This window comes from Engystomops pustulosus, chromosome 10 (genome assembly GCF_040894005.1).
Source record: "Engystomops pustulosus chromosome 10, aEngPut4.maternal, whole genome shotgun sequence".
Classification (NCBI taxonomy): domain Eukaryota; kingdom Metazoa; phylum Chordata; class Amphibia; order Anura; family Leptodactylidae; genus Engystomops; species Engystomops pustulosus.
The window spans coordinates 78525355-78537664 of NC_092420.1; the positions used below are offsets into that span (position 1 = coordinate 78525355).

At 42.6% G+C, this 12310-nt stretch overlaps 1 protein-coding gene across 3 annotated transcripts in view; it reads left to right on the forward strand.

The window, feature by feature from the left end:
• The window catches only part of ASTN1 (astrotactin 1), a 352438-nt gene that overhangs the window by 277468 nt on the left and 62660 nt on the right, over window positions 1–12310 (forward strand). For all 3 annotated transcript variants that reach the window (XM_072128438.1, XM_072128437.1, XM_072128436.1), the window contains one exon: window positions 9797–9963. In XM_072128438.1, coding sequence (XP_071984539.1) covers window positions 9797–9963 — 167 coding nt within the window. The remainder of the gene's footprint in view (window positions 1–9796; window positions 9964–12310) is intronic.

Genomic DNA, 12310 nt, shown 5'->3' on the forward strand with positions numbered 1-12310 from the left:
TAGTACATGCACTGCAGAAAGTACAGCCACCAGCAGATCAACCAGAAATCAAATATATAGAATGCTACTGTAGGCGTAAGTAAGCTCTTTGTATTCTCCTATGGCTATTTTCTAGCCAAGTATCAAAGCACACTACTATGCCAGATGAGATGACACTGAGTTAGTGCCTAATTGAAATCCAACCCCTACTAAATTTTCCCACTTCGGTCTTTGCTATGGATATGTGCGTCACTAAGCGCAGAACACAGCGGTCGCAAGTCTCACTACAAATTGCTCAGAATTGGCTAGTACATGCACTGCAGAAAGTACAGCCACCAGCAGATCAACCAGAAATCAAATATATAGAACGCTACTGTAGGCGTAAGTAAGCTCTTTGTATTCTCCTATGGCTATTTTCTAGCCAAGTATCAAAGCACACTACTATGCCAGATGAGATGACACTGAGTTAGTGCCTAATTGAAATCCAACCCCTACTAAATTTTCCCACTTCGGTCTTTGCTATGGATATGTGCGTCACTAAGCGCAGAACACAGCGGTCGCAAGTCTCACTACAAATTGCTCAGAATTGGCTAGTACATGCACTGCAGAAAGTACAGCCACCAGCAGATCAACCAGAAATCAAATATATAGAACGCTACTGTAGGCGTAAGTAAGCTCTTTGTATTCTCCTATGGCTATTTTCTAGCCAAGTATCAAAGCACACTACTATGCCAGATGAGATGACACTGAGTTAGTGCCTAATTGAAATCCAACCCCTACTAAATTTTCCCACTTCGGTCTTTGCTATGGATATGTGTGCCACTAAGAGCTAAACACAACGGTAGCAAGTCCCCCTGCTAATTCCTCACAAAATGGTACTAGATGCAAATTAAAATAAAAAAAGTAGAACGTTATTGTAGCCCTAAGAAGGGCTGTTGGGTTCTTTGAGAATCACTCCTGCCTAACAGTAAGCTAATAGAACACCCTAACGCTTTCCCTGACCAGCAGCAGCTCTCTCCCTAGCGGCATCCAGACACAGAATGATCCGAGCAGCGCGGGCAGCGGCTAGTCTATCCCAGGGTCACCTGATCTGGCCAGCCAACCACTGCTATCGACGTGTAAGGGTACCACGTCATGCTGGGTGGAGTGCAGAGTCTCCTGGCTTGTGATTGGCTCTGTTTCTGGCCGCCAAAAAGCAAAACGGCGGGAGCTGCCATTTTCTCGAGCGGGCGAAGTATTCGTCCGAGCAACGAGCAGTTTCGAGTACCCTAATGCTCGACCGAGCATCAAGCTCGGACGAGCATGTTCGCTCATCTCTACTCGCTATCCATAAGTCCCAATCTTTTTTAAATTTGTGGTATCTGTTTTCTTGGAGATTTATGTATTTTTAATAAACGCAGTTGGTGTTCATTTGGTTCACTACTACACATATGTTGGGGCAGGTTACCTCTTTCCAATGCCTAGTTATGGCGAGCTTAGTGGCCATAAGGGTGTGTGCGGTTACCACTCTATTGGGTTGAGGGAGTTTATGCATTCCTATCAAAAGCAAGGCCAAAGCAGGGGAAACAGTATGGCTGTTTTACATAAGGTGGACAGCATTCTATATGCTTCTCGCCAAAGTGATTGTATTACTACAAATCATTCCTGTCCTGTCACATCCGGCGTGTATGTGGGACAGTGTCAAATGCCTTTGCAAAGTCCAAGAACACAATGGGGCAGATTTACTTACCCGGCCCATTCGCGATCCAGCGGCGCGTTCTCTGCGGTGGATTTGGGTCCGGCCGGGATATATTAAGGTAGTTCCTCCGACATCCACCAGGTGGCGCTGCTGCGCTGAAGTTCCCTGGAACGCACTGGAATACACCGAGCTGGGCTGAGTGAAGGTAAGTGCAAGCTCCGCAACACATATTTCTTTTTTTAAATGCGGCGCTTTTTCCGAATCCACCGGGTTTTCATTCGGGCACGCCCCCCCCCTTTGCCGTCGCGTGCATGTCGGCGCCGACGCGCCAAAATACTATCGCGTGCACCAAAATCCCGGGAGAAATTGCCGCAAATCGGAAATATTCGGGTAACACGTTGGGAAAACGTGAATCGGGCCCTTAGTAAATGACCCCCAATAACCACAGCAGCTCATCCATCCAGGCATCTGCTCACCTCTTCATAGAAGCAGGTGATGACATGATGACTGGTTCCAATAGCCTCTGACATGTTCCAAAGGCATCTGAATAATTCCAGTGCTTTCTAATTGTTTCTATAACATTACCTGACTCCCTGCCAGCAGCATGCAGTGAGTCCTGGAGGGGGGCAGTTCAAAAGAGAATTGGTTGTGGCAGTGAGCTGATGTAAGTGACGGGAGGGAGCAGGGGAGAGGCTGAGGGAGGAGAGGGCAATGAGTGAGAATCAGAGGAGAAATTGAGGAGTTGTGCCATAACAACAACCTGCAGCCCCCCCCACCCCACCCCCCACCCCCCAAGGACTCACCAACCGCTGCTGGCAGTGAGTCAAGTAACAGGGGAATTATTCAGATGCACCAATGAAATCAACATACCAGAGAGTATTGGAACGTGTCTTCATGTAAAAATGACCTTCCTTATTACAGGTTCGCTTTAAGTGCATGTAAATGCAATTCGTCAAAACTCTTAAAGGAAATCTTCCATTAAAATCAAGAATGATAAACCAGACATTGCCACTAGAGATGAGCGAGCACTAAAATGCTCGGGTGCTCGTTACTCGAGCCGAACATTTCCAGATGCTCGAGTGCTCGTTTCGAGTAACGAGCCCCATTGAAGTCAATGGGAGACCCGAGCATTTTTCAAAGGGACCATGGTTCAGGAATAAAATGTGTTATTTAATTGAAAAATAATGTCTTCTGATAATTTGCAAACATCTGCGATCTATTCTTCACTGTTCCGCGCGTATATTATCTCCCGACAAGTTAGCAGATGTGAAGAACAGTGAAGAATAGAATAAAAACAGTGAACACAGTGAACACAGTGAACACAGGATCATTTAAGATAAAAACACAGTGCAGAACACAGTGCAGAATAGATTACAGATGTTCGGCACATCTGCTTACTTGTCGGGAGATACGCGCGGAACGGCGCGAACAAAATAGCATGTGAAGAACAATATATATGTGTGTGAAGAACACATTGCAGATGTTTAAATACATCTGCAATGTGTTCTTCACACATATATATTGTTCTTCACATGCTATTTTGTTCGCGCCGTTCCGCGCGTATCTCCCGACAAGTAAGCAGATGTGCCGAACATCTGTAATCTATTCTGCACTGTGTTCTGCACTGTGTTTTTATCTTAAATGATCCTGTGTTCACTGTTTTTATTCTATTCTTCATTGTTCTTCACTGTGTTTTTTTTAATTAAATGCTCGATCTCGAGCAGGGGAAATACTCGTCCGAGCAACGAGCCGTCTCGAGTACCCTAATGCTCGACCGAGCATCAAGCTCGGACGAGCATGTTCGCTCATCTCTAATTGCCACCTTTAAAATCTTCCTATATCTGTTATTCATAGTGTCCTTTTACGCCACAATCACCTTTTGCATTTTGCTAATGATACCTAAAGAACTATTATCAGAGACCCTGAGGGCACGTTCACACGTTGCATTTTGGTTGCGTTTTCATTGCGTTTCGAAATGCATTACAACAACTCAGGAGAGGTGATTTTCCTAATTACATTACTGTTTACCTTTGTTAACACAATGTTAACACAATGTTTACTGTGTGTTTTGTAAATGCAAATGTTAACAGTAATGTAATTAGGCAAATCACCTCTCCTCAGCTGTTGTAAAAATGCAATGAAAATGCAACCAAAACGCAATGGGGGTCATTTACTAAACGAATCACGTTTTTACGGCGGGTTACCCGCAATTTTTCCGTTTTGCACCGATTTTCTGTGAATTGCCCCTGGTTTATGGCGCCCGCGATCGGATTGTGGCGCATCGGCGCCGGCATGTACGCGACGGAAATCGGGGGGCGTGGCCGAACGAAAACCCGACGGATTCGGAAAAACCGCCACATTTTTTTTAAAAAAAGTGTCGCTGGACACGCGCTTACCTTCACCCAGCAATGGATCGTGAACTCCGGCGGATCTCGGCGGACTTCAGTGCAGCAGCGACACCTGGTGGACGTTGGAGGAACTGCCTTAGTGAATCGCCGGAAGACCCGAATCCACCGCTGGATCACGAATGGACAGGGTAAGTAAATCTGCCCCAATGTGTGAACGCACCCTAAGTGCTATAGCTTCATAGGATGAACTGAAGCCCTTACCCCTGCCACTGTGTGAGATAAAAGGAGTGAGGGGGGAAGTGCTAAAGGAGCAAAGATGATAAAACCTCCTTCTGACTCATTAGCATAATTTTAAAAGTTGATTTTAGAAGGAAGGAGGCCATGGATAACCAGTATAAGAAGATTACCACAGCCACAGTGCTTAAATCTATGTGTAAGTGTCCCTATTTTATCATGATGGATTCCTTTAAGTCCTTTCCATAGAATTAGCATAAAACCATCTAGTTGCATCTAGTTCAAATCCATTGCCGTTATGTTAATATCTCTGATATAATATAACATGGACCCGGATGAAAACAGAATCCAATAAAAACGCAATAAAATTCGTAATACTACAAACCTCCTTATTACAGAAGCAAGAGAAACATCAAAGAAAACATAAGTTACAATCCACAATATGTTTGTCTCCATGAATCAGGATCCTCAACAATCATCATGCACCGTACATTGGTAAAATGTCGCACCTGGCGTTCTCCATTGACACCGGTGGCTATGGGGGAGGGGGGGGACTTGTGATCACACATCCCCGTATTTAGTATGTAACACCTCCGTGCACCTGCTCCATCAAAGACAGGCAAATGCAGAAAGAAAAAACGTGTCGGTGGTATTTTGTTCCCCTCCGAGGGGACCAGATCTGTTAACAAGAGAAATTGAATCACAAGCAGAATGTGATTGTGAAACAGAGAACAGGATAACAGGGGAAGGGAGGTGAGAATGAGTATTGTACGGAAGACGCCAGGAGAGCGGAGAGGAGTATATTTAGAAATGAAGGATTGCGTGGCGGGCAAATAGAAAGGAGCGCAGTGTGGAACTTTCAAAGGATGGCGAAAAAACAAACAAACCACAAGCCAAATAAAAGAAAGAAAAGCGACATTCACACGTCCCGCGCTATGAAACACGTATTCAGCTTTTTCTGGGACATATCAATCTATGGGCATTGTACACGAGGTGTCACGTGAAGTGAACCCCCCACCTCGCCCCGGCTAACAATTTAACATAATAAGGATCACAGAAGGGCTGAATACAAAGTGGACAATGTGTCCCTATTTACAGCACGGCGCTTTACTGCCGCCATTATCGGCACGCAAAGGTTAACTGTGCTAAACAATAAGGAAATAGCTTGCAGGTAATAGTCTGCATCGGGAGGAGAATGGCAGGAGGAGAATTAGAGTTGTACTTCATTGTTACACAGTCATAATGTCACCAGAAATGGATAATGTATGCTTAAAACGTGTAGTGGCCTCATTTTCGAGCTTTCTGGTACAATTCTCTGAATTCTTAGCTTATTCATTTCTATAAAATGGTTCGTAGGTTTTTAGACTACTACCAAGCACCCTTAATTCACATATTCTGGAGGTCATGGGCCACATTTTAAAAAACAGTGCAGTCTGTACTGTACAAGGTGCAGTTTGCTAGTGTAGTGGGAAGGGGCACCAGATTCCGGAATTGTGTTGCAGGTTTTGCATGAATCTGGCGCCCCCTGCACTGCTCCAACAGAGTGCACCAGATTTTTTTTTTGCTGCGCCTTTTAAGGACATCTACCACCAGGTTGAAGCATTGTAAAACAAGCACACTAACATACTGATGTGTGCCCCCTCTGACTCTTTTCTAAGCTTCCTATTCCTTTGTTGTTAATAAAGAAAAGGCTTTAAAAATAATGCAAATAAGCATCAGGGGCTCCATTAAGACCTATGAAGCCCGGTGCCCCTCAGCCTCATTTGCATTATTTCTTTTCTTTTTTAAATAGGACATACGAAGTTAAGAGAAGAGCCGATTCTTTTAGAGGGAGCACACACTAGTACAGTGGTGGCGAACCTATGGCACGGGAGCCAGAGGTGGCACTCAGAGCTCTTTCTGTGGGCACCCAGGCCTTCACCCAAACACAGAGTTTGCCAGATATGACTCAAGGCTTTGTCCTGTGACCCAATACAGCCCAGGACGTGCCATGCTCAGTGCTATTTTAAAGCGTCATCCTTAGCTGCCAGGTCTACAGGAGGAGCGAGAAGATGTGGATAGAGATGGATTGTCATTTGTTCTGCGTCCCTTGATTCTTCCTTTTCAGGGGACCCTGGAGGGAAGCTACAATCCAAATTTCTCCATCTTTCTATTGTATTGGTGAACTCAGGACACCAATACGAATAAAACCTGTGATACAGCAGGGATCAATAAGTTACTGCTTAAATTGTCATGTTGGCACTTTGCTACGTACTAGTGGGTTTTATGTTGCAAGGTCCGACTGTGCACTGGAACGCCCATCTCAGTGCAAAATTTTCTGTTGCTTTGGGTAAAGTGCTTCCGCGAAACATATGTGTTACGGACACTTTATAATTACATGTACAAGCAGTTTACACTGAAAAGAAAGTGCAAAGTCCGACACAAAACTGGACCTGTATCTTTTGAAAAGAATGGGAGGAGTTTAAGAAAACAAACACCAAATTGATAAGAGCTTATTAGCAAACAGGGGAGGAATGTCATCCAACATTTTCTACGTACAGGTCCACATTTAGTAAAGCTCCTGCACCAGTATTTTGTTGCTTCATTTATCATGCAGAATCCGACAGAATTATACTGCACCCAGTATGTTACAGGCCATCTACCACCAGGATGAAGGATGGTAAACCAAGCACACTAACATACTGATGTGTGCCCCCTCTGGCAGGATCTGCTTGTGTTTTATCTTCTTATACTCGGGTTTCTGTCAAAAATAAAAAATAGGCTTTTAAAATTATGCAAATAAACCTGAGGGGCTGCGGGTTCCACAGATGCCCCTCAGGCTCATTTGCATAATATTTAAACAAGGGAATAGGAAGCTAAAAACAGAGCAAATCCTGCCAGAAGAGGCACACACCAGTATGTCAGTGTGCTTGGTTTACAATCCTTCATCCTGGTGGTTGATTTCCTTTAAAGGTGCAACAAAAAAATGGTTGCATTCTGCCAGAGTAGTGCAGGGGGCGCCAGATTCATGTATATTTGTGTGACTGCATTGAGTAATAAGTAGCGATCAACAGGACAGAAATAAAATAATAATTTGCTGCGATGGTTGGGTGTGAATGTATCAGCGTTAATGCCGTTCTGTGAAAACATCAGCAAATTGTGTTCACTGGTCATTAGATGTTACTAAATGGCCATTTAATGGTTGGTTTACCCTGAAGAGAGATATAGTGTAGCTGGAGCCTATACATTATGTATGCAGCGATATAACGTGTGTACAGCATGATATGTGATAAGAGTCTGTGAAAGCATTGTGCTACTTTCTGCTCAGTTGCCCAATATCAATTATAGAAGATGATACTGAAAGTTCAGCTGTACCGCACAGCTTTTTCTCCTGAGTAGGCACCAGCCCAATGCCAGAGGTACCTTAGTTTTTTTATTCTAAATACTTCCTAAATTAGTGAAACTTTGTAAAAAAAATTGCTACCCACAGCAACCTGACAGTACAGCTTTGATGCATTTTAAAATGAAAGCTATGTCATCATTGATTGCAATGGGTGGAGCAATCAAGACTCTCACTTTCAATAATTTTTTGTGGGCAGAGTAATCAGGATTCTTATTAACAATCACTGTGTGGACGGGACTTTCACTGTCAATCATTGTGTGTGGGCGGGGTAATCAGGACTCTCACTATCAATCACTGTTTGTGGATAGGGACTTTCACTGTCAATCTCTGTGTGTGGGCAATGTAATTGGGACTCTCACTGTCAATCACTGTGTGTGTAGCCGGGGTAATCAGGACTCTCACGGTCAATTACTGTGTGTGGGAGGGGTAATCAGGACTCTTGCTATCAATCACTGTGTGTGGGCGGGGTAATCAGGACTCTCGCTATCAATCACTGTGTGTGGGCGGGGTAATCAGGATTCTCACATTCAATCACTGTGTGTGGGTGGGGTAATCAGGACTCTCGCTATCAATCACTGTGTGTGGGCGGGGTAATCAGGATTCTCACATTCAATCGCTGTGTGTGGGTGGGGTAATCAGGATTCTCATTATCAATCACTGTGTGTGGGCGGGGTAATTAGGACTCTCACTGTCAATCACTGTGTGTGGGTGGGGTAATTAGGACTCTCACTGTCAATCACTGTATGTGGGTGGGGTAATTAGGACTCTCACTGTCATTCACTGTGTTTGGGGTTAATCATGACTGGACAGACGTATTTGATAATAAGATACAGAGGTATTTTAGTGAATCTTAGGTCTAGGGCTTCGGGGATCTCCTGGTCCACCAAATAAACTCATCTATGAATAGTGCCCTATAAATCAACCATTTGAAACCATTTTTTTGTTTCATCAAGTTTTACTTCTTTCAAATATATACATGTATTTACATCAATTCATTTTCATTTTCTTAAATCTTCTTATATATTACAACATTATTTCGGGGGCGTGTCCCTCGAAACGTCACAGCAGGTGGACGATACCACTCTGTCCAACAGTCAGAGACAAGGCAGTCTCAGCCCTGGGGCCTCCAAACATGTGAGTGTTGCGAAGAAAAAAACTACTAGAACGCCAAATGAGGTGAATTTCTTTATATCTCTAAAATTCATGTGATAGCACACTCACTAGGACGTACGTACACTAGCCGAAAAAATGTTGTAATATATAAGAAGATTTAAGAAAATGAAAATGAATTGATGTAAATACATGTATATATTTGAAAGAAGTAAAACTTGATGAAACAAAAAAATGGTTTCAAATGGTTGATTTATAGGGCACTATTCATAGATGGGTTAATCATGACTTTCATTATCAACTTTCATTATCAATTACTGTATGTGGGTGGGATCTTCAAGACCTGTTAGCATTTACTTTCCCTTTTACTAAGAAATCCTTTGCCAAATCATACAAACACATATATCACTGAGCACCCCCTCAATCACCTATCATCGACCTACCAATAAAAGTTTATGCCCCCAGAATTACATTAGACAAATTGAGGTTTTTAAGGCTCCAGAACCTTCTCCATTGAGGTAAATCACATTTGATATCTTCTTTATGGCCCAGTCAAGGACTTACCATCCATATACCGAGCAACGACACTCATTTTATGTTTTGTTTTTGGATTTTCTTCCTTTTCCTCCTCCGCTCAGTCTCATTGTGTTTACCCCAGGATGTGCCGTGTATTTTAGATTACAAGTAGCCAAACTTGTTTTTGAAGTTCTGATCAGTCTCGCCTATTGCTTAGCAACCTCATTTTCCTCAGTCTCTACTAAAAAGCGGTTTGTATTCCGTAAACTGAACTCTTAAGAATGAAGGGATAAGATGTGAACTTCTCCAGCGGGCGGATCAATTGTCAGACACTTGATTAAAATGTTTTATATTTGGCAGAGCAACACGGAAATAAATAATAAACACTTCATTTCTCATAATGTGCTCTCGAGATGCAGAAAGGAATCAAAAAGCTGTGGAATAAATGGATGTAGAACATTATATGCAGGATAAATCAGATTCAAGGACAATAAGAAAATGGTGGTGATGACAATGAAGGTCTGGTGCATTAATCTTTTGTCTCCACAGTGCCCGCCAGGACTTAGCCCTATGAAAGACACGTCTGGCTGCTACAATCGGCAGGTCGGAGTTGACTGCTCGGATGGCTTCAATGGAGGCTGTGAACAACTGTGCCTTCAAAAAGAAGTCCCCTTTCCAGATGACCCAGAGATGTATAACATCCTTATGGTTTGTGGGTAAGATTCTTATCAAGTCAATAATATTGCATCGTGTAAACCCTTCAACAGAGGTTTAACTTGAGCCGGTAGGCCCCAATGCACCAGGTCCGCTAACCACTATGTATCATTTATAGTAATGGTGTCTCCATATGGGGAATAGATTTCTTAGAAGGCCTGGAGCAACAGCACCCACCAATGTTATACCCCCTGCCCATCAACAATGTATTCCAACCACAATCTCTATACTTCCATGTTTTGTAGGTTTTGGTTAAACTGTTTCTTCATCAAAGGTTTTCATTCAGAGTCTGCATTATAGATTTAGGCAGATATTATTTTTCACATCTAAAAGGCCAGATATCATGACAATTCCAAAAAGCCCCATTACAGGTCAGTAGGGTATGTACTGTGGTCAGGCCCCATATTGGTGACTCTTAGTGAATCCAGTTCTTTTTGGAGTTATCATAACATAACCAGGGGCAATAGAGATTCATCTGGTCTTGTCTTTACACATCAACCTTGGCTTAGCAGAGCTTGCATGTGTTTTCAGTGGGAGAGGGGATTTTTTTTTAAATTCTAGACACCTATGGTGGCTTGTCTTCCAGAATAATTAAATGATTGGGCATATCAAAATTCAGGAGGCGGAAACCATCCTATATCCGGTAGGAGTGAACACACGCTGATACACACACATAGTCTGGCTGACCTTGGTATTATGTATGGACACTATTAGAAAATGCAGAAATGTATATTAAGCTTATAGCACCAACAACTTCACTCTGTCAAACTGTTAAGGAGGTGTTAGGTGTTCAATCATGCAGCGCCCCCACAGGAGAAATGAAGCATTACATCATAGTGCACACTGAAATCAATGGTCACATAAAAACTGAGTCCTCCAGAACCTTTTATAGCTACTCTGAACCCTAGTTAAGAGGATCCTAAACAGAACACCATAATCATTATAAATACATTTTATTTGTGGGTTTTTTAAGTGATTTTTCTAAATTAGAGAAACTTAATTCTATCTGTAACTGAAATGCAAATTCAAAATTACTGTAAAAACATGAAGAAAATAAAGCACAGATATCATTGTTATTATTATACGCAATTCTTATACTGTGGCTTTTCCTCTGTAGTTCAGACAATGGCTTGTTGCTTTGTTTGTCCTCCGCTCTAGTTGTGGTAAATACGACCATTGTGTACACAGCAAGTATCAATGTAACATAATTACTGAAATTAGATAATTGGGTAATGCTATTAATATCAGTAACCTTTAATAATTTCTGCTGCGCCAAATCCTCTGTGTTTCTCTATCACAGCAAAATTATCTGTTGAGTGGCATCTCTAATTGTCTAGTAAACCAAAAGCATTTCCGCTGATGAAAATTCTTCTTTGCATATACTATGTCTCAGATGACTGCGCATCATGTATTTATTTTTTACTGTAATATAACCAGGAGCTAAATATGCAAATCTTAAAACAATTATTTCTTTACATATATCCATGATACACTGGATAATTTAAGGAACAGCTTGAATGGAGAGGGTTAACTTGAAGATGCTCTTCCCCAATGTAAATTGTGTCCCACACTACGCTCCTATTTATAATTTATCATTTGTAGATTTTATTTAGAGAATATTATCCAAATGGACCTCCTCAGTTCCCGGGGATGGGGTGCTACTGCACCCTATATACTGCCCAGTCAGGGCAGGTATATAGGTAAAAAATTCTTATCTTATGGAAAATGGCTGAAGACCCGAGGAGTTGTCAGACTAAAAAAAATGCTTACTCGCCCACCCCCAGAACTCACCAACACAGCTGCTATTCCCTCCTTTTCTGGTCCTGTCTACACCTGAAATGGAGAGGTTCAATGAGGCTTCCATGGTCGCACATGCATTCGACTGCTGAGGCCATTGAATGGTTTCACCACTTCCAAGTCTAGAAATTGGACCATACTAGTGGGAGAGAGCATTTGGGTAGGGGGCTTTGGAATTAATTTTGGAGAATATTAGCCGAATGGACCTCCACAGTTCCAAGGACCAGGGTGCAGCTGCACCCTCTATACTGCCCAGTCTTGATGTTGTTTTGAAAAGCAAAAATAGCTTACTTTATGGCCAATAGCTGAAGACCATGAGAGACGTCAGACAAACAAAGAATCCTTACTCATCCACCCACAGCACTCAATGGCACGCCGACCATTCCCTTCATTTCTGTTTCCATCTACACTTGAAATGGTTAGGCTCGATGAGGCTTTCATGGTTACACAGACATGTGACTGCATTCGACTCCTGAGGCTGTTTCACCCATTCCAAGTCTATAAATATTATACCAACAGAACAAAGCATTAGGATGGGGGGTGCTTTTCCTT